Consider the following 24,255-nt stretch of genomic DNA (forward strand, 5'->3'; position numbering starts at 1 on the left):
ATCCCTAATCACAAATTTGCCTTAACTCTAGTACTTGCAAGTATTTTTTTTCTGTGGCTCCCTCGGTGGTCGAGAACAAGTGCACTTGCTGCTACTTGCTGCTTCATACTTTTTGTATAGTTACCTTAACTAATACACCACTCAAAATAAAATCTTTCTCTATAATTTTCTCGACTTTCACTGTGATTCTTTTACTTCATCTAGATCTAAATTCAAATTCAAATTTCAATCATTAATCACTTTATACTTGCAGAACTTCTATCACCTTATAACCACTTTCTTTGTGTATGAACTCCTATTGTTTCCTACTAACTCAAACGTAGATCCGTTCTCTAAGCCGGTTGAACTGAAAGAGACCTTTCAATCCTTTTCAAACCCAATATTGACCCATGGCGATCGACCCGAGAATCCCTTTCGTCAGCGATCACACAGACAACCGCATGTGGATTTAAATCGCTGACAAAACCCTTCTGGCGTCTTTCGGTACAACAGGATAGAGACCGCGATCTAGTACCTCGTAAAAGTTGTATCGAAGTTATAGCGTTAGTCTACAGTTAATACTTTTTTTTTTTAACCGTATGGTAAATGTGTAACATCGTTACATCACATAGAACACATATTCATTACTGAATAGTCAATTTTCATTAGAAGCTCAATTTCAGACTATTTGACATATTTAATTGACTTGAACCGTTGTCACGTCAAAAAATAGAGCATTTTTTTACATATCAGATGAACCTGATTCCAAACATGTTTATATTTGGCTTTCTCTTAACAAACAATGAGGGTCAACAAACCACAAAATTTGGCTATGATCGGACCACAAATAGCGAAGAAGTTGTCACGTCACGAAAAGTATACGATCTATTCCAGCGTGACGTGACAACATTTTGACTCACTACAAACAATTTTTTCAAGTTTTTATGTATAAATCACACAAAATTCAACGATGTTACAGGAAAATTGAGAAATTTTCCTACAGGAATCATCAGTTGGAGAATATTTATAGTTAGATTGGCTTGTTATCAATCAAATACTTTTGAGATGTGACAGCACCCAAATTTTTACAGTTTCGAACTGTTGAACATTAATGATTGATTTAATTAATTACAGTTCAAATCTAACAAAAAAAATTATATATAGCTTGCAATGATACGATTAAATTCATATTTAATATACTTCATTCATTTTGTGACGTAACAACGCCTTGTGGAGACTGTTCTACTCACAGAGCGCGTTGTTACGTCACAAAATTCATGCCGATTTTCGCAAGGTTCTTGCAAGTTTTTTTTTTTAAACTGAATATACATGACTTCCATCTTTTGTGGACAAATCATAGATCAAAGTTCATTTGTATGCTTTGAAACGGAACTGGAAATATAACATTGATGTTCAACGGTCGTAAATCGCAAAAAGTCAGGTGTTGTCACGTCACAAAAGTATTGCCAGTCCAACTGCGAATTAAACTATAAAATATTCTTGCCCTTTAGAAACACAATGATCTCGTCGGGCTCGTATCGGCTCTGTGGAGGGCTAACACAATTGTACAAATGGTATCACTTTCGTTGAAAAAAAACTATCCTATAGATACCTCGTCTTGCTCTAACCTCTCCCTAATCACAATAAAAAGCAAGGACAATAGAAAGTGCAGTTTGAACTATTTGCGCAAACGGATGTTTTTGCAAAGAAAAAAATAGAACCAAAGAAGCTGTATCGATTTGGGGTTCTCGGATATTGGATTGAAAATAACCTTTATTTATTCAAGGAAATTGTTCTCGACTATTTTATTTTATTTTTTTTTCATTCATACTGTATTCAGGATATCTTTCTTTCAGATCGTAACTTTTGAGTTTTTTTCTTGCCAACTTGGAAGTATCTGTTTTACATTGATCGATCTCACGGCATCTATCAACTGAACATAACGGAAAATGTTACACTTCCATATTTTCAGTTGACTGTTTCTATTTCGTTTATACATAATTTGTTCCGCCATTTCGTGTTATCTACATAATAAAATCGACAGAGATATCAAAACACCATGAACGATTTTATATTACTTAGAAAAAAAAATTAAAAAATGAAAGTTTTCTCGAATATATTTTTACGGTTATATTAATTGAATACACTTGTTTACAAATTTTCTTGCTCACAAAAAGATTGCTGCTCCATATTCTGGTACTCGTATCGCAGGGATCGTAGAGATTGCAGGTTCTTTCCATATTGCGATGTTCCTATTTTCGCTACAGAGTCTGCGAGCGAATTATCAAATACCTATCCTCAGAGGTGAAACGGGTTGATAGATGGAAAAGAACTTGTAGGAGACCGATGTAAAGTCTACTGTCAGACTTTGATTATCTCCCCGGGGCATTGAATAGTGTCGTCTCAGGAGCCCTCTCGTCACATGAACACATCGTTGGCGAGTGTTGACTTCCTTGGCGTCGTCGGTAATCCGTGAGGGCACTTGGATTCGTCCTCGAATGTTACCATTTTTTCTCGTGGCTTCGGTATCGTAATCATTGTAGAGCTGCCTGCATGTGTTACCATGCTACGTTTGGCTGGCGGGAGTGCCAAATCGCCCACGCCAGATAAGTTGAATTCGCTCACGCTCCTTGGTACAAAATATTCCACATGATTCTCCATTATGCCTGTTGATCGGCGAGCGGGCGTGTTTCGCTGGAACGCACTCGAACGTCGTGGTAATGAGTTATATTCGTTAGGTAGGATATCGCTAGGCCTTTGTCATGATTTTATTGGAGTCATTGCTACCGATACTAGTGCCACGTCTTCCGTAGTGGAAGGAAGTGATTCCGCCGTAGCAAATTTCTTCAGCCAAACTATCAATTCGGTTTGTATGAGGCTGAAGCACATCGCTACCACTGCCATTCCCACCACGATGTATGCCGAGGCAGCATACTGTGCGACGTTTCCTGTTGGCATTAGATCACCAAAGCCAATGGTACCGAGGGAGGTAAAGCAGAAGTATAAGCTCTCCAGAACTCCCCAGGGTTGGATTTTATGAAACAGAACGGCGCCCAGTGTTACGTAACAAATCAGTATCATAATACAGATTGAAATTGGTACGACTGATTGATTATGTTTGCCCGCATTGCCTCCTGTGGATGTGCCCCCTCCACCGCCCACGACACTGCCCACGCTGCTGCCACTCATCCCGTATCCCTGTGGTTCATGTATTCCACTCCATGTCTGATGATAATTGGCGCTTGGCTGTTGGGTCCGCTTTTGCAACTCGGAACTGGAAGATTTACTGTTTATTGCAGAGTTGCCGCTCAAGCTGGAACTCGTACTAGCGCTATTTGATGACGAGTGTGACGATGGTCGAATGCGGCGAAATAGGCAGCGCATGATTCCGGAGAGACCTTCTCCCATCGCCGAGAGGTACAGTAAAATAATCGGAATGCCAAACAAAGCATAAATTAACGCCGCTATTCTACCCCATTGCGTGCGCGGAGAGATACCACCATATCCTGCAAAAAAAGAAGAAAAATAGAGAAAAGGGTTTTACATATGCTAAAAAAAATGGCAAAAGCTTTTTCACGTTTTCAGTTTAATATGGTATCCTCATTAAAGTAAACCGAGATCCCAGTGGAGGAGGGAAGTTATTTGTTGTTGTTCTGCGTGCCAGGAAGGCCACTTAACTAGAAAAAAATATGATTTTTACAAAGCGTTTTATCCCGGTGGAGTTTATTCCGTTTTAATTGATCGAGAGCACTAGTAAAATTTTCGATGATTACTATAGATGTTTTTTTTCTTATGAATTTTCATTAGAGAGAATCCTTTATTTGCACCTAACAAATGAAGAGTTTTCCCGCGAATCTTTATGTATAGTATGGGGTGTTGTAAGTAAGCTTACTTACTTCTTCTGCAGGAGCATTGAACCACTGCGATCATTAGTTTGATCTATTGTGGGGGAAAGGCGTGCCATAGTGATTTTGAACGAAATTTAATAAAAACTACGAGATAAACGAGATAAAAACAAGAGATGGCTCAGATTCGTCAGCTTTGCTAAAAATGGCAACTCCATTTGTTGATAACCCTGATTTCATGTACTTGGGAGATTTTCGAGGGTCAAAAATCGAAACTTTGAGCGTTTTGAGGCACCGACTAAGCTTAAATTTTGCACAAATCACTTTTTTTTGCAGGTTCTGATAGAGTTATTTTTATCCTTTATAAATTAATCGTGTATGGTTTTATTCAAATTTTATTTCTAACTATCATCGTTCCAGATTCGTTCCTATGATTCAGCAGGTGGCTCTAAAAGTTATTTCTCTGCTCTCGCCCAATTTAGAAGCATCAACACCGACAAAGATATCTCATGAGTTCTTCATATGCTGTTCAAAATCTTCAAAGTAAATTAGGTTGTTTTAGTTTGTTTTGTTCAACTCAATAATCAATAACTAAACGTAGTTTAAAAAGCAGTTAAATAGGTTTGGTCATCGAGTCGTTCAAAGATCATTACCATGTTTGGTTTCGTTCGTAGCTGAAATTATTTAGGTTGCGTTTAACGACAGATTCCAGTGAGGGCCATCATGTTGCAGACGAATTTAGTAATGTGAATGAATTGTGCTTCAAAAATTCCCAAATTGAGTTAATCTCATTTGCTCACTTTGGGCTGGGCGAAAGATAACTCCAAATGTGTGAAACGCAATGGGTTTTCTAACAAGGACTAGACCGATTTTAATCTATGTTAGGGAAACACCTTGCGGTCTACACAAAATGGAAAATGTAATAGAAACAGTGATGCCAACCTTCCTGATTTTTCAGGATTTCCCACACTTTTAGGCACGCTCCCTGATATCCTGACGAACACTCAATTTATCCTGGTTTTTCTGAAATCATCCTGGTTTTTCCTGATTTTTGTACTCTTTACATTATTCGTAATAAATATACTGGTTTCCATGCCAAAGTTTTCCCTCTCGCTTCATCAGCTTTTAACTATTTTAGTTATGGATATTTTTTCTACGTTCAATTTTTGTTTTATTGTTCAAAGATTGAAGAATAAATAATGATACAATAGATAGTAAAAATATTTTTTGTTTTATTTTTACGGAGCTCGAAAAAACGTTCAAAGTTCGTGTCTCTATGCGAGAATACCCCCTTAAGTTAAATTCTCTAGACGCAAAGCTGTACTTAACTCCACAGTCAATATAAAAAGATTTTATATGTAATTTGTTCGTCTGATTCAAAGTAGGATCAACTTTAATGATGGGACTATGGTAAATATATCTAGAACCGTACAAAATATAATAATAATTAGGAAAAATTAAACAAGTCTTCCACTGCTGATATGCTTTCCTCATTTGTTGATTAAAGATTCATTCCAAAGCATGGATGATGAATTCAGTGAAAATTTGAATATCGATTTATCTGCAATTGACTGTAGGTTCAATCAATATGTTAGGCGAAACATTAGCATTTCCGCTTATGCGAGGATTTATACCATGTTTCTTTTACATATCCGGTCTTCGCCCGAAGGGAGATATACTCTGTTTCTGGTGGTATTTAGAATGGACTCTGTATTATGAGCTACTAGCAAGCAACCTGATTCTCACATGTATGGCTCGCAGCAGTTTTCAACGAAGAAACAAACATGTTCTGGGAGAATAGAATATTTAAGACGTGTGAAAGATTGTGGAACAGAATTATGAATATATAATTAAATTATAATGCTTTGATGTTTTTGTTGTCCCAAAAATCGACATTAACTTTTCAGACAACCCAACATGAGCTATCCTGATTTATCCTGATTTTTATTTTCATTCCTGATTTTTTAAAATTATACTTGGCAACCCTGAATAGAAATTAGAAGCTCTGTTTTCATCATATTTTCAACGCTATTTTAACGTAGTAACTATTGGTAATTTTATAATTATAATGCAATAGATTGTTAGGGAGTGTAGAAACTGATTGATATAAAAATATCGTGAATCCATTATGAAATGTCTGAACAAAACAATCTCAAAACTAGACAATGCTCGTGACGCGATCGATATCAATTTTTTTCAATTTTTACTTTTTATATGTGCCCGAAAACGCAATCCTACGTCAAAAAGTATTGATGGTTAGGATATTTTCACTCCTAAAATCAAGCACTTTCAAAGCATGATTTTTCACGACAGTAATACTAAAATTCACATTCACTGTGATTTAGTATGAAAAAGATAAACAGTGTTATTTATTTATTGAAACACTAACCAATGACACCGATTTGTATATCTTTTCGTCTCAGATCGAACACGAGGAAGCAGCACTTCACACTACATATGAATGGCAAAAAAAGAAATTATTCTTAAAGGAATATTAAATAAGAGGGGCTTAGAATGAAAGGGGTGTAAGTGATTTGATCGATTTCTCTACATCGACTCTCTCTTTTGGTCATAACTTAGCTGCAAATACATTCCTAGTTGTATTTGACAATGTGGACGATAGGTCAGAACCTCATCTATCGGATTATATAGCAAACTTAAATTGGAACGTTTTTGCAGTTGAGTTATTGACTGAATAAAAAGTTGATGAAGAGAAATCGATCAAGTCACTCACACCTCTTGCATTCTAAGCCCCTCATAAAATAGGTGAGAAGCGGAAAAATATTATTGACATGAATTTATAATGTTCTTTTAAAAAATCTGTATATTCTGTATGAAACTCAAAAAATCTGTAACTACCAGAGCTTGGAAACATTGAGCTTGTTAAATAATATTGAAAATAGAATTTTATCAGTGTATCGCAGTTAATTTGTTGTCGATGCTGCTGTCATTCATTCTCCCCACTCTAAACCCTTATGGTCCCTCAAAACTAGCTGACCCGACGAACTTCGTCCCGCCCAAAATATTTTTTTTTGATTTGAATACTTTCAAACATCCACGTTTTCTTACTAAGTGAACGTTAGTGAGTCCAATCACTGAAATCTTCATTAATTGACTACCCTTTGACCTTTTACAATTTCCTTTTACTATAAATTGTCTAGTACTTCTACAAAAATTCGTCCTTATAATATAAAATTATTTTCAGACAAAATTCTCGTTCAAGATTCTTCAAGCATTTGGAAATAACATGTTTCTCCGTTGCATGGAATATTACAAAATGAAGACAGCTCATATCGGACCATTTCTTCCTCGGGTTTGGGGCACACCAACACATTTGACCTTCCATTTTTGTTCATATAGATAGAAGATATAGGAATGCGTTATTCCGTCTGAAAATCCTTTTACACTTTCGAACAAAAATTAATTTCGTTAGCGCCAACATCAAATGGACTAACAACGCTTAGCTAATTGTAATGGGAATTCAATTTTCTGAATTTTCCGATTTTTCTCTCCGCCATATTGATCTACGGGAAGAGACGAATACAACGAAATATACATGACTCAAATTGAACCATTCCTTCCTCGGGTTTTGCGCTTACCAACACAGTTGACCTTCCATTTTTATTTATAGAAGAGAAAAAAGAGAGATCTAAATCTCTAGATTCCTCCCTTGTTCTTGTCAGGGGGCTCACGTGAAGGTGGTCTTTTATTGACTTCCACTGAAAAAGCGAATGCGTTGGCATCGTTGACCCATATGAGCAAGCTGTCGCTGAAGAGGTTGTCATGGTTAATCAATCTAGCAATTTAATTTCGAAGGAATCAATAATCACAGCTGATGTCACTGACCAAATCTTTGAAGGACATGAAGGACCCTGGTTTCGACAACACCTTCAATATCGAGCTCAAGCACCATCCATATACTCACTAGAGATACCAATATTATACAGCGGAATAAGTCGCTGTCCAAGATGGCACCAATGGTGCTCTTGGACATTGAAAAGGCCTTCGATAATGTGTGGAACGTTGGTCTGGTGTAGAAGCTGCATCGATTCCATCTTCCAATGTATCTTATTGAGATTATCTGAAATTATCTCTCTTAGGATTTCTTAGATCTTAGGACTTTTCGAGTATCCCTGCATAATGTATGCTCAGAGCATTTCTATATACAGGGTTTTCCAACTTTAAATTCCGAAAGTAAATTGAAATAAAACACACTTAGAATTCGAATTTCGATTAAACTTTTATTTCAAATTAAAGTTTGGTTTATGCCATTATCTGTGAAATACAACATCATTCAAATGTCCACCTAGGGCTTCCTCGCACGCCTTGATCCGGAACAGGTAATTTTCGATGACTTTTCGGCACATATGGGGCGGTATCTCGGTCATAACTTCACGAATGTTGTCTTTCAAATGTTCACGAGTTTGCGGAGAGTTGGCATAGACACGGTCTTTCGCATAACCCCACAAAAAAAGTCTAACGCGTTCAAATCGCATGATCTGGACGGCCAATTGGCATCACCAAAACGCGAAATTATGCGTCCCTCAAATTTCGTTCGCAATATGGCCATGTTCGGTCGTGTTGTGTGGCACGTGGCGCCGTCCTGCTGAAACCACATGTCATCCGTATCCATATCTTCAATTTGTGGCAAAAAAAAATCGGTTAACATGCGGCCATAGCGCTCACCATTCACAGTTACCGTCTCGCCGTGCTCATTTTCAAAGAAATACGGCCCGATGACTCCACCAGACCATAATGCGCACCAAACAGTGACTTTTGGCGGATGCAATGGCCTCTCAACAATCACGTGTGGATTTTCTGAGCCCCATATACGGAAATTTTGGGTGTTCACATAGCCACCGAGCTCGAAATGTGCCTCATCGCTGAAGAAAATTTGATGCGAAAATTCAGCATTTTGCTGCTGTTGTTCGTTCGTAACATTCAATATTAAAAGATTCATATCATATTTTGCTGTAACGTGCATTTCATAATACAATTTCTTTATCTAGAATAAAGATGCAAAGCATAAGCTGTTCACTTAACTCGTAAGAACCTTGTATGAAACAACCATGAACCTTGATGGGAGGCGATCTGGCGTAGTGGTAACATCCGTATTTCTCACGTTAAAGGTCACGAGTCCGATTCTCACTCCCGACATTTTTCCAAAAATGGAAGTAAAGTGACGAACCAGCCTAAAGTGTTGAAAGTCACTATAAAAAATCATTTTCAATACAGTGTATGGTCAACAAGGCTCCCAGTGAAGCTTTTTTAATTATGTTAGTTGAATTCTCATTGTGCATGCTGCATGTTACCGTTGGAATGGAATCATTCTTTGTACCTTAATAGTTTTTTTAAAATTATAGATGAATGTATGAGCATTCTGATGTCAGTTTGCATGATTATCTATCTTGTCAACGTTTTCAACTTTGGAAATTAGAGTTCACAGTTTCAACTCATCCGAACAATTTAATAATAAACAAAGCTAGATTTTTTTTCTCAACGCTCACAAAGCAGCATTCTCGCGATTAGAAGCAAGTGTGAATGTTTCGCTGGGAATTACAAGTGACGACAAGTACAATTTCATTAAGATTATCCATAGGTTATGCACAGACTCCGTTAATTGTGAGTACGAAAAGGAATCCTTTACGAACAACTTTCGCTTTGTTTCGTTCACAGCAAGCGCGTGGATGTGAAATAGTGTTTCAAAATTAAATGAAAACAATTCCGCTATCTTGCACATCTTTCTGTCGGGTTACATTTGTTTTCAATTATTCCATATTCTCTGCCAGAGCGACCCCTTCTGAACTTGTCAGACAAACCATGGTTTTCAAACCAACAAATGCGGAAGCAGTCGGAACGTTGGAATCCTCTCTTTGATATTCTTACAGTATGTGTGGGAATGCTGCTGTGCCGTAAAAAAAGCTATAAGGACTGAAAAAGCTTGGAGGTGAAGATGTGTGTAATATGCTGCTTTCACAATCGTCTCTCATTTACGACGTTCCCCGGGAAACATGAAAGCGGTGCCGTCGCTTTATAACAAGGTGAAATTGCAAACACAACACTACCGAATGTTAGCGTAAATAATCCCGTAATTCAGGGATTTTGAAAAATAGCTTCACTTCTGTAACACTACATGGGGAAACTGGCGTAATTTAGGGAACAATCTCCGAGAAAGGAATGGCTTTTTGCAACTTTGATTGTGATCAAACTGCTAGGTTTTTGAAAAGGACACGTATAACCTTATGAAACATCTGCAGAGCTTATCGAATGAAATTTATCACCTTATAATCAATTTATCAACATGATCGAAAATACCGTGAATATTCTATAATATTATAAACGATATGCACAATCATGAATAACTGACCCCTTCCGCGTCATAACCAGAAACAATTTCGAAACTAAAAAACAAAAATTGCTGTTAAGCTTGTTCCGTCCCTTGAGTCAGAGTCATTTTTGGTTGAGGATATTCTCTTCACATACTGAAACATTTATTCCTCCATATCGTTTTTGACGTAGGACTACGTCTTTCATTTATATACTGGGGTGTAAGTTCAATCTTTCAAAAACAAAATCGTTACGCCGGAGAACGAGATTTTGAGCGTTAATGGCTCCTAAACAACTGAACGAAATAGTATGATAAACACTTCATTCGAAAGATAAAATGTCTACGCGTTATATACTTGTTACATTTTGATCCAAAAATTTGTTTCAATAGCCCTAAAATTGCTTTCAAAACATGCTATTGAAATCACACCAATCGGTATATAAGCGAGTGTCGCTCGGGAATCCACTCAGTTATAATTGCGCAACGATTGAGGTACGATCGCTGGAATGGATGGATGTTTCTCTAACACAGACTTCAAAACCATGGAGCCAGGGGAACTCGGCATTGCAGAATAGATGTAAGCAACGGGTACTTTTGTACTCGCTTGCGTTTCTGGAAATCGGAATGCTTCCACAACACAGACTTCAAAACCATGGAGCCAGGGGAAATTGGCATAGCAAATTAGATGCAGGTAGCGGGTACTTTTGTACTCGTTTGCGTTTCTGCAAATTGAAATGTTTCCCTCACACAGACTTCAAAATCATGAAGCCTGGGAAAATCGGCATTGCAAAATAGATGTGAGCGGCGGGTACTTTTGTACTCGGATTGACTATGGATGATTATATATGGTATGATCGAAGTGGATATTATATTACATCACATTTATAAAAGCAGCGTTATAAAATTATTTGTTTACGAATGCTGCAATCGATCGTCGTTATTGGGAAGTTGGAATTGTTGGGAAGGGGGTCTTATTTTCGCTGTGTAATTCCGAGGAGGAATCCATTCGTTCTCAAGCATTAATAATCCTGCTCCGGATCAACTATGATTCCAAGTGTCGCGGCTTGGGGAGTGGGTACTATTTGCGCTGAGCATTTCCGAGGAGGAATCGATTCCCCCTTTGAACGTTAATAATTCTTTTCCGGCTAAACGAAGTGGTATGATAATGAAAATATGTGTGGTATGATGAAAATATTGCTTTCAATGTTTCATTGGATTTGATTAATTTTTCGCTTCTAAATAGATGAGTTACAAAAATTACATGACTTGTTCCGCGAATTCTTCCAGTATGAAACAACTCTATCCAGGTTGAATTTCATTTTCCCAGAGAAGATCACCTAATTAGCTTCCACATCAGTTTTTGGAGCCGCAACTTTGGAGATGGAATTTTGATAGTTTTGGGAGTTTTTACATCAACACGAATGAACACTCAGAAGTACAACGAAATACCTCAGAATCATTTGCTGTGGTTTTTGTAGCGAAATCACAGGTAATTTGGCATCTATTCCTATAATTCGGACGGACATGGAATAGTTAAAAAAAATATGGGCTTCTGTTTCTAGCCTGGTCAGCTTGTTTACTAAGTGATCAAAACCCAATCGAGAGTTCAGGAAGTGATCGTACGAAGACTAGATGCAGCCAACAAACAGTATGAGAGTTTTAAAGAGCTCAAACGATCAGTATAATGGCTAATTCAAAAGTAGCGAGACTAAATCATGGTTTGGACCACCTTGAGGTTCACTTTTCAAGCACATCTGACGATAGGGGTTTGAGTTGTTCAGCTGTGGTGGCTTCAAAACCATTTCTGTTATCCATCTGGGACAGCTATGTCCGACCGGAACACAGTATCTTCATCCTTATGGTATGAATGGTATGAATTATGCTTATGGTTATGGCATGGTTATGGGTATGAATTAGGGTCAAGGGGAAATGGAAGTGTGGATTGAAGTCAGTTGAATGAAGATTTGTATTCATTAGTCGAATCAGTTAAAATAACCACTGACTGGACTAGTTCACCAGTCATCCTCGCTAGTCAACGCTAGTCAATTCATTTTCTAGTCAAGTCACTTTTTGTTGGCAGCGACTGCCGAAGTAGTTCTAGTCGAAGCGTAGCTGCTGAGAGTAGAGTCGGTCCTCATTTCCTCATCACCTCATCACCTTCGAAGAATTCGGGCCCTGGTTGCCAGTAACACATTGCGGTCTGCATGAGTGCAAATTTTGTCTTAAGTGGGATACTGTTGTCTATGATTCTACACATACAATTTATTCTGTTTTGAACAGCGTTAGAGAGGGGAGACATGCCAAAAGTTAATTACCCAGAAGGAGCGGCTGAAGGTGCTGTTGCAAAAAAAAAAAACTTTCTGGCGAAACGCAAGGTCGTGGTCATACTGAATAACGAGTCCTACTTGACGGTGGGCGGTAACGTCTAGCAGGGGATCGGGTACTACACGTCACCCTCGTCCTCCAAGCGATGGCAAAGAAATTCATCTCCCACTCAAAGTTCCTGAAGAAGGTCTCTCTGTTGCTGACGATCAGCGAGGAGGGAAAATGGAAAAATGGCTTGCGGTGTATGGGGAAATATACAGTACTAAGTGCCTGCCGTTAGTTTCCGTCTTCACCAAGTAGTATCACGCGAAGGAGGATGTGGTCTTTTGTCTCGGCCCAGATCACTGGAGGAGATGGACCGACTGAAGATACACGTTGTACCGAAGACCTCCAAAGCTTCTAACATCCCCCATCTGGGACTGATGAAATTGAAATCTGGGCCCACTTCAAACGAATGATCTACTCCAATAATTTCGTGGCTGATACCCCACAATGTTGTCGACATACATCTTTTCATCGGCCATGGCCACAATTTGCAGGTGTTGTTCAGATGTCAATCTACGCATGATGAAATAGAAAATCAAATATACAAAACAAGTGACAAGTTGATGTTCAATTCAATGCTGATTTGAGAATATGTGTAAAAATATGTTATTTAATAAAATAACTCTACAACCTTTTCATCTTTTGTCCAACAACAAACAATTATAATGTAGTACGATACGATAAGTTAACCCCCTCATTGAGAAATAGATGCCGAACATTTTAACAAACTTTTCGATAACAAGCGAAGCGGAAGGTAAATGGATAAATAGCTTGAGCTAAAATCGAATGTTCAAAACGAGATTGAGTTCGGCAGGCTCTGCCTGCTATCTCATATTGATGACACATTCTCGGGCATGACCAGCTGGGTGATTGAGTTGTTCGGTGTCACCTGCTGGGGAAATGGGAAATGCCATGTGTGAGCTGGAAATATCCCGAGGCGGTATTTTTCTTGCTAAAATATGTTCACTGCCGGTGATCTACTGGTCCATAGCGGCTCATAAGGTATGTTACCACCATGTGCTGCTGATCGCTACAGTTAGTGCGTTTATGAACTGGCTGCCGAAGATAACTTTTCGGAAGCGGAATGTTGATTAAAATTTAATTCAATTCTCATTGGCTTTCCCCCTTTGCAATCAACCCCACTCATGCGCTCTGTAAGCCATCTTCTGCCTGACGGCGCATATGGTTGGGTATTTCGGAAAGCACTGAAAATTCTAACATTCACATGGGTTACCGTGGCCAACCGCAACTCTAAATGTTGTTTTAGTTTGCTGCTGCCTTATCGAGATGAAAATGTCGTTAGCAGTTGGTTATAAATTTTTGTAACGTCACCAAAAAAAATCACTCAATCGTTCCGATGTACGGATGATTTATTTTAAAGGGTAACACCATCATGAGATTGTCGTAAAATCGATTTCGATAAAATGCTATTGTAAATGTTCTGAACGTTCCATTTGAATCTGAATGTTTAGACCTACACCAACTACAGAATGATAATAAGTGGAAGTATGTACGTCATGAGGATGGCAAAAAACTTGAAAGCAAAAGTTACCACTTCTGAAAGTTGTAGCTCACAACAACTTTGCTACCGTTTGTTCACCCTAATACAGAATAATGAATCCACTGCATGTCCACGGTTCCCTGAAACGTGGAAGTCACTTTCAAATACTGCAGATAGGAGTGCAAACGAACTATGGCTATTAATCTTCCAATTTAATTAGGAACAATAGTACTTTTGTGCATCGAAGATCTACTTGAGTATAGAGGGGTAACGGTAGAACATGTGATTATTGTTGGTAATCGCATCTTAGACTGCAAACTAATATCGAGACGAAAGTTTGCTGTTAAAACACCTATTCAAGCTGTTTCATTCAAATTACTGTCCCCGTGAAGATATAGTGCAGTTGTTTCAATTTACGCGAAGCAAGAAGATGCGTTAAATTTTTGGTTTAGGGAAATTTATCTGAAAAGTTTATTTTCGATTCCCGTGCGACCTCATCAACCACTCTCCCAAAATGTTAAAAGTGGATTTCTTGATTAAAAGTTTTTATTATACCGTTTGTTCTCTTATTTGCCACCCGCGTTTTTCGTTTCCCACCAATGATCCTGTCGTAATAACAGAGGCAGACTCCCACATGTGAATTTCATTTTCATTCATTTTGTGCTCTTGATTAAGTTGTGGCAAATTGTTTCAATACTGTGAGTGAATTGAAGACTGAAATAACGGTTAGTATTGAATAGAATTTCAAGCGTTGGTGAGATATTTGAAAGATACAGACTGTGATAGCCAATTAAGTTGGCCAGATGTCAAAACCATTCTTTCATTTGTTTATAATTCTCTAGTGAATTTCTACTTTCGTCTACTATGAATTAGACCGGTTAGTTCTAAAGTACCCGTAGTTTGAGTACAGATTCACAGATTTCACAGATTCGCAGAGTAGAGTGATTTTATATTGAATTTGGATTTTCAAGTTTTCAGTAGAATCCATATTTCGAAAAATGGATCAAAATATACACTTTATTTCACTTTTTATGATAGTGTTGTGAGGGGCAAAAGTTCGCATTGGCCTTTTTGAAACTTTCAAGCCTGAAAATCTTGCAATACTTTATTCGTCCAACACGTTATTTCACCAGCAGCTACAAACAAGATACATTTCATAATAGTAGCGGAAATTTTGATCTAATTTATTCAATTTTCGCAAAAACGACTAGAATACTTAATAACTAGAAAGTCCAAAAATACAGTGTCAAAAATTCCGTCATTCTATAGTAGTATATAGTGCGTATTCGTTTTTGTGGAAAACTCCAAGAGTGTTTTTTTGTAGAAATCAGATTAGTTTAAAAATTGCTTGTGGGGCAAAAGTTCGCACCGTTTTGCCGCTAAAGTCATCTATCCGCCATTCCATGCCAAACCGATATAGCTCTCAGCTTTTCATTCAAATTGATAGTTTTGTCCCTTATCGAAAAATATTATTCCCGTATTTTTATTTTTTCATTAGGATGCACAGTTTTCCATATTAGAGTGGTCCAAAATTTTCTCTTTTTCCTTCAAAAAAATGATTTTTTTTCAAATATCTATAATTTTTGTACAACTAGACTAGTTCGGCTAGTCATTTTCATATATGTCACAAAAAGTATAAAAAATCGAGGTACCCAAAAATATCATTCTTTTCTACCTGTATCCGAGAATAAAGTAGCAGCAAAGTTGTATTCCAGTGTTGAAAAAAATCATTTTCGCTAAGCTCAAGTGCTTAGATTTTCGGGCAAGGTTGCATCGAAAACCTATATATTCCAAACGAGTATCAAAATGACAGATCCAGACAACCAGTGAATATGAGCAAATGAACTTTTGTTCTTCAATATGTTTTGAAGTTTATTTTCCACCCGGTGTCATATCCATCTTGATTATTGAAGATGTCATATTTTAACTTCATTTTAGCCAAATGAATATCAGGTGTTGTTTACTTTTAACCTGAGGCAGCTGTGTGCTGTGGGTTTATATTTAGTTCGGGTTATACTGCTGCCTTTCCCAATCAAAGCAGGCAACAGTAAGATTATGATATGTAATCCATTTGACCATCGAGTTTAGAAGTAATTGTTTATCAATTGTAATACGGCGTTTATGGATCGTGTGCGGTATTTTGCTTGTGACTATCCAAATGTTTTATGAGCCCTTGCTTCTTTACAGCTGTCGGATGCTGGGCTCGGAAATGCCTGATGAAATTCCCGATGTCGCAAATCACTTGGCGGTAGCTACAACCAATCGTTGTATCCATTCTGCATATTTCTTCGTTACCGTCTCGCCAAATAAAATTCTGACGATTTCTTGCAAAGTTCGTTTCATCGAACTCTGTCATTTTTTATCTCTAAATGATCCAACCTGACTATTTTTCATTTTTGAATTTTGACTCAAACTCACTGCCAGAACGAATATCGTTTCGAATGTGATGAATATCAATTTGTTGCTTTTGATATTCAAAATAAAAATAACAGCGAAGTTATGAACCCCACTCAATGCCGCAATGAACTCGTTTGATATTGTTATCAATATAATGAGTGCAGTGTGTTCTAAGCTGGGAAAATGTCATTTGAACTGAAATAAAATCATATTCGTTTCTCGTGAATATTTCGTGAATATCAGACAAACGAAACACAAACTTCTGCATAACTCGAAGTTTTTGGGTATGAGAAATGTTTCTATAATGGTATGACACCCCTCCCTCCTCTGGAATGGAGAGGGGGTCCCATAAAAATATTACATATATTTCAACCAAAAATATTCCAACCAAACATGACAATTGAAAATTTTCGGAAAACTCTGAAGGAGGAAGGGAAAATTCGGAAAATTATATTCCCATATGTTCTACAATTACAAAGTGACAAGTTCTGTTAGTCCATTTTATGTTTGCGCTAGCGAAATTGATCTTTATCGAAACTGGAAATGGATTTTAATGTGATGAAACGCACTCCTATATCTTCTTCGATCTGTACCAAAAAATGGGTCGCCGGATGTGTTGATAAGAGCAGAACTCGAGGAAGGAATTGTCCGATTTAGGGCTGTCTTTATTCTATCATATTTTCTATATAAAACATTTATTCCATGTAACAGAGAAACATGTTATTTGCGAGTGGTTGAAAACTCTTGAACTAGAATTATGTCTGAAAATAATCTGATATTATAATGATGAGTTTTGTTAGAAATACTAGGAATTTTATAGTAAAAGGTAAATTCAACGGAGTCGAATGGAAGATAATTAAAGTTGTTTCCGTAAATAAAAAAAGAGAACTATTTTTTTCTCAGAGTATATTTTTTCACGTTTGAACATCAATGCTTTATAACTCTTTCTAAGACACTGTTTCGGTACGACTCATAGTTTTTGAGATATAAATGATGAAAGATTACTCCCACTAAAATCGATACACTCTATTGAAAAGTTACACTTGAGTCAAAATATTCCCAATTGCTATGGAAAACTCATATTTACTCCAACCTAAACGGAACACAAACTTTCGTTCGAATCAAAAATACTCATGTTTTGTCATTTGTCGATTTCAAATATTGAAAAATATTCCAAGTACAGCGAAAAAAAAATTTTTTCGTGGGTGGCAATATAGCTGCCACGCCCTTATGAAGGGTCAAGTTTAAGAGTGCGCTGGAAGATGATGACTTTATATCATATTCAGCTAAATTAAATAAACGAAAGAAAAAAGGCGACCGATCGGTTAATATTTCTGTATGGCGAGTTTATTAATAAGGGATTCTACATTTATAAACATCGATAGAGGAAAATCAGAGAATGTTGAATTGTTCGACTTGATGTTGGATTTTCAATTTTTTCTTTTTTTCAGTTTACTATAGAAAATATTAATAAATAATGGTTCCGGATTCTTTCTACCACTATAACTACTACAATCCCTTCGATGTTCAGATCAGTTCATTTACCAACCTTTTTTTCCAAGGTCACCATTTAGAGCAGTGGTGGCCACCTTGCGGCCCTTCAGCGTTATTTATGCGGCCCGCAGCCTGATTTGAAAAAAAAATCATATGCGCGAAATTAAGAATATAGTTGAAAATGCTTCCATACAATTGAATAAAAATAACTTTGTGATTGTGTCCAATTTCTGACACAATTTCTCAAAAAGCTGTGACTTGTGAAACAATTTATTAGTACATTTATCAATAAGTTGTACAAGAAGTCACAACTTTTTAAGAAATTGTGTCATAATGTTCATAATGTTCATAATAATGAAATTGAAAAGCCGTCAAAATGGCTCGCTTAGGCAATCTAGTGTAAATCATGCTGATAATTATTGACTACGTCTTTCAGGAAGGGTGCCAAATCAGAAAACAGGTCAAGTTTTTATGAAATAAAGTTAACGTTAATAACTTTTTTCACTGTGAACTAATTCTCATGATTTGCATACCAATCGAATCGGAAACTCTCTAAGATTTTTTTGATATGCTATACATTACAACTCGCTGATCTCTAAACGGTTTAAATTCATGAAAACTGGAAGAACTTCCTTTTTTCCCATACATTTGTTCTGCCGATTCGTGTGCTAACCCTGCCCGTATTTTGAATGCTTAAAACTCGAGCATTACTTAATAGATCGGAAAGATGTTTTCATCAGTTGACAAGAAAAATTTCTCCGCGTTTATCACAATTATAAAATGTTATTTTTTATGAGATGAACAATTGAATAACTGTAAAATGTCAAGCGTTATCTAAACGCCCTAACTGTCATGTTTTGATTGGCTCGATTTACGGTTTCCCCAACACAGACTTCTAATTCGATGTACCTGGGGGAATCCGCTTTGCAAATATACATGTAAGTAGGGGGTATTTTTGTTCCCATAGAGCTGTGTTTCCCTAACACGGACTTCAAAATCAATGTGCCTGGGGGAATCCGCTTTGTCAAAACATGCAAGTCGGAGGTATTTTTTTCAAACTGAGCTGAGTTTTATTGTGCCTGGGGGAATCTGATTTGCAAATACATGCAAGTCGGGGGTATTTTTGGTGTTGAGTACTTTTGTACTCGCTTGTCGTTGTGCAGACCGGAATATGTTTCCTTAAAACGTACTTTTAAACTGAGAAGCTTGGGAAAATCGTCATTTCAGATACTAGAGGTGAATGAACTTTCGCGGTTCGAAAACAACGTAAACATGAGATGTGCAATAATTTCAGAGGGAAATGTAAAATACAATGATCGTTTGAAAATTCTTCCGTTCACATATTTTTGTAGTCCTAGGCATCATATCAAACGTAAAAGGACGTTCATCAAATTTATTTGTAACGAAGAACATAATATATTCCAAAAACTTCGATGCATTCTGAAATAATATTCGAAGTGGTAAACAAGTGGATTACATAATATAATTGCGTAGTTCTACGTCCAAAATATGCGGTCGTGTCCTAGATACAACCCCTTACAATTTTTTTTTCGTTTTCTTTTCTGTTTTTTCCGTGCTAATTCGACTTTTTCACGTTTTCGCACATAAATTCGTGCAAGTAACGGTAGTTGCGAGTTAACGTCAAACGATCCGAAGAATTACGAACGTACTCATACCATGAAATTTTACATTTGAATTGTATGTCTGGGGTAAATGAGCGAGTAGCCAAAAACTTTGAAGTGGCTCGGTTGCGAGTAGCTTCATACATGCGAATTAAATGTCAAATTTTGTGGTATGGGTATGTTCGTAATTCTTCGGATCGTTTGGCGTTTACTCGCAACCGAGTAACTGACTACGTATAGACCCGACTTAACTGCTGGAAACTTTTTCAAGAGTCTTATGAGAGAGAACGGGATGTACGTACGTGTGAGTACATAAGAGAGATAACGTTTGGGAGAAAAACCATTCGTTCTCTCGCCATTAGAGGGCAGTCGAAATCATTCGCCATTTAAGTGACTATTGACAATCGCTTTTTTTATCGCTGTGGTGTGTGTTGTGTAAATTGCAGCAAAATGGAAGCCTGTCTTGGTAAAAAAAGAAAAGTGGCTGACGAAGGACGTGCATTCCATGGAAAATTGTCTGAAATATATTTTTTTACGTATATAAATCAGAAAATGGATTTGATTTGTAATGAAGCTGCTGCTGTTTTGGAGGTTCGAAACGAAACGAAAATATGAGACAAGTTGGATAAGTTTGTTGCCACATCCAGTGCAGGAAAATTGAGTAAGTTAGGAGCGAAAATTTTTTGGTTGAAAATTTGAAATAACGAGCTGCCGACTATGTATTTTATTCAGTGATGATAGATGAGAGAAGGATTTCGAAGTTACCAAGGAATTGGCTTGTCTTTTTCCTATGAATGTAGGTTTCGAGGATGTCTTGAAGGATATCGTACAAAACTTCAATCATGCTCATTTTAATACTTCTTTGTTTGAATTCACAATTATTTGTGAGCATTTGTTTCAGTTATGAAAGAAGTGAAATCAAAGTCAAGGAACAAAATCACTGGGAGTCATTCGGAAAACACACTTCGCATCACTATCTTTAACACTCAAGCTTAGATAAAATAGCTTAAGAAAAGTAGTTCGAGTGAAATTAGGGACGAAAGACCATCGGACTAAAGTCTCTTAAAAAATGAAAACTGAAACTGAAACAGTTGTCGATGTCCCCTTTCGCTCTCACAAAGTTTCGTGGTCCTATCAGTACTTGTTACTTGCCTAGCAACGATAAAATTCGGTCTGTACGAGATGCGTGTGGCAACTGTCACGTTTTTTAAGTGCGGGAAAACAGCTAAACAGATTTACGAACTGTTCAAACCGTTTTCTATCAATGAACGATTCTTATTCCGTACACTACAACAGTACAAAGAAACAGGTGATGTGGGCGATAGGCCCAAATAGAGTCCGAGGTCGGTATGGCTGCCCAATATTATCAACGAGGGCAGTCCGAAAAGTACTTAGCCTACAAAAAAAATTGGAAAAGTGGCGATTTATTTCTCAACATAGTCTCCTTCTAGCTCGATGCACTTGACCCAGCGATGCTCCATTTTCTTTAATCCATCTGAAAAACACGTTTTCCATTTTTTCCATTTATCTAAAACCCGTTTACGAGAATGTACTACATGATAAGTAATCTCTTTTGCGATACTGACACCATCGGGCGATGAGGCTAAGTACTTATCGGACCGCAATCCTCTTCGCAAACGAAAGCGTTCATCAGCCGAAATGAATTGGATAAATTGATTGGTGCATACATCGATGTCATTTGATGTCCAGATTGGAGCGAATATGTTTGGAACGATACAAAAAATTCCCAGAACGTTAAAAAACGAGACTAGCAACAAACCTATCAGACTTCATCTCCGCAAATGATTGGTTATTTGCCGATCCATCGGATTATTCACTTTGGGTTAAGCTGAAGGTGTATGTTTGTGGACGTTATCTCATTTTGTTCTCGAGTTATGAACTTTACATGTATAGAACTAAATGTTTTTCAATTCAAAATAAAAAGTGAGTAAAAAAAGTTCAAGTTAAATACGTATATTATACCGTTCTGAATCATATTTCGGACGCTTAAGGCATATCATGCAGAAAACAGATCTAAGCTTTATGCACAGATATTATTTGGTTGATATTTTTAATAAATTAGTTCAATATGCTATTAAGCTTTCTACTTTGGTACCTATTTGATTGAAAATAAAAAAATCATCGAATAAAATGCTTTTCAAATGAAGCGAATAAGAATCAAACTTCGGACACTAAATCAAATTATTACATTGAACTTGATTATATTTTATAGTCAACTGCGAAACACTTACCAAGCAATCACATTAAACTGTTAACGATGATGAGAACTGATGAAACACGGGAGAAATTTAAATATTTATGAACGGTTAAATTCTACGTGCTCGCGCGAAGCACAAACGATAATGAGTAGTGCTATGAGATTTTTGCCGATTATGTTATGATTCAAATGTAGTTCTCATATGAAATGATAGTGAAACCAAGGGATTACTCTAAAGAAGCAAATGTGATATTAATTTTATAGTTATATCATCAGTGCATTAAGCATTTCAAGATATTAGAACATAGTGTCCGAAATATAATGTTGTCCGAAATATGATTCGGAACGGTACATTTCATTATAAAAAGTAGTGAGAAAAAAATCATTGCGGCTCGCGGGTACAATGAAAAATTCTAATTTGCCTGGCCACCACTGATTTGAAATTCGAAGTAGGCTGGTGGCGTCGACAGTAACCGCTGCGGAAAAACAATTCACCTCCAGTTTAAACCCAAGAACTCAGCTCTCACCACTGAAAAAATACCTTCTTCACATCCGGCTTGAAATGCGCTGAGCTTTGACGCCACCTTTATTTCAGAAACAATTCATCAAGAAAATTAGGTCTGAAAAACCCTCCATTATTCAAAACACATTACATTACATCAAGAAATCTCAACACAATCTTAAATTCAAGGAACTTCTCTTCCAGCAAAAAAATATACAAATCAATTCGCTTTTGATTACTCCAGATATTATTTTAGAATGCATCAAAAGTTCCGATGGGTTTGCGTGGTGTTGAAGAAGCAGTTGAAGATGTGTGATTCATGATTTATTCTTGTTAAATGAGATTCGCCAATGCGCATTAGTATGAATCGCGAATTTTCTTTTCTTGCTAGATATAGTGCGACCCGAGACGATTACATCTCTCACCACCGTTATCTATTTTACAACGAATAAAATAAATAACTCGTACGTGTGATACAACCAATCTGTTCATGATGATATGAGAACCGACGCGGTACGCTCTAATTAATATTTCTCTCTTGCTTTGCTTCTGTCTGTCAGTGCAAGCTCTGCACTATGCTTACTAGGTGCAAAGTCTAAGAGTTCTGAGGTGAAAAATTGTGCATGTCCTATCAATAAATAAAAATTGATGTTGGCCAGGGCGAGCACAACATTTATAGTGCTTTTACGGCCATTTGGCGACATGTATCAACCGCAAACACCGATAGACTTTCAAGCATGTTTATATAGATATGTGAATTCAGTAATATTTATTGATTGTTGCGATTTCAATAGTTTGTTTTTCGAAGAAAATTTCGAGCTATGGAAAAAAACATCACCCATACATCTTTTATCATTCGATAGCGATTATCATTCCTCTTCTTCAGCCAACAATGTGATATTTACGCTCAAATCCTTGCATCCCAAACGTAAGACTCAGATGCTGGTGCATAAATACAGAAGCACTCTCGACCAGGCGGCATGAAAATCGACACGGTGCATCCACCGAACGGAATTGCACCATTGCGTGCGATAGATATTTTCCATTCTTCCTCTGTATCGAGCAACCAGCCGTTTCTTGCTGTCAGTATTAACGCCGTTTAACATCAGCATTAACCCTCCTGTACTCGCGTGCAAAATCATAACACGTATACTCGAGCACGGTGTCACAGACCGAAAATTGAACTTCTCTGTAATGTTGCCATTGTGTATTTTTCAGGCTTAATTGGCTTTTATTTGAAAAAGAGGGTATGATTAAATGAAAAAGCTCCAAAAAAATATGTTTGCTTTGACTTTATTATGTTTTAATAGTCATCTAATTCAGCCTCCTCTAAACAGAGTAATTTTTGGTACTCCAACACAAATAACGAAATTCGAATTTTTCACTGTTATTAATTAAAAGTAAGCAACTGAATATAATTCATGGAAGTATAAAGAGCTATAAAATAACACAAAAATGTATTAATCGATTGTGGTTTCAATGGAGTAAGAATCAGAATATAGCATAACTGCATGTTAGAAACAAACATATTTTCTACATTTCATGCAGTTGTTGTGTGTTTTTCGGGTCTTTTATCGAAGAGAAGAATGTATTCTGGAATATAAAGTTTGCATATTTCTAATATTCTTTGTCTTTGTATTCTTGGTAAACTAAGAGTTAATGCCTTTTTTTAGATGGGGCTTAAAAAGATGATACAAAAGGATTTCTAGGGACTTCCTTTTCTTTTACTTGTTTTCTTGTCGATATTGTTTATTATGAAAAAATTTCCCCGAAACTGTAACTGTTAAAAATTTCCATAAGCCACCGATTAGTTTATATTTTACTGTTTACAATTCTTCCACAAGTGAAATTCTTTCACAAGTGTTTATATGTATGACCATTATATTTAGCGAATAACTATACGAAGGTCAAACATTTATATTTTGCTTTTGAACGTATGAATCTAACGACGAATAGTTAATATATGGATCCGTTCAATTCAGTTACAAAAGGGACTAAA

At 36.9% G+C, this 24,255-nt stretch overlaps 1 protein-coding gene across 1 annotated transcript in view; it reads right to left on the reverse strand.

Moving 5' to 3' along the window:
• Positions 1-1,777: 1,777 nt before the first annotated feature.
• LOC129765452 (TWiK family of potassium channels protein 18-like) overlaps positions 1,778-24,255 on the reverse strand; it is a 104,559-nt gene continuing 82,081 nt past the window's right edge. Inside the window, 1 exon segment of the mRNA XM_055765801.1 lies at positions 1,778-3,485. Within this exon segment, the coding sequence (XP_055621776.1) occupies positions 2,398-3,485 (1,088 nt within the window). The 3' untranslated portion in view covers positions 1,778-2,397.

This window comes from Toxorhynchites rutilus, chromosome 2 (assembly GCF_029784135.1).
Source record: "Toxorhynchites rutilus septentrionalis strain SRP chromosome 2, ASM2978413v1, whole genome shotgun sequence".
NCBI lineage: Eukaryota > Metazoa > Arthropoda > Insecta > Diptera > Culicidae > Toxorhynchites > Toxorhynchites rutilus.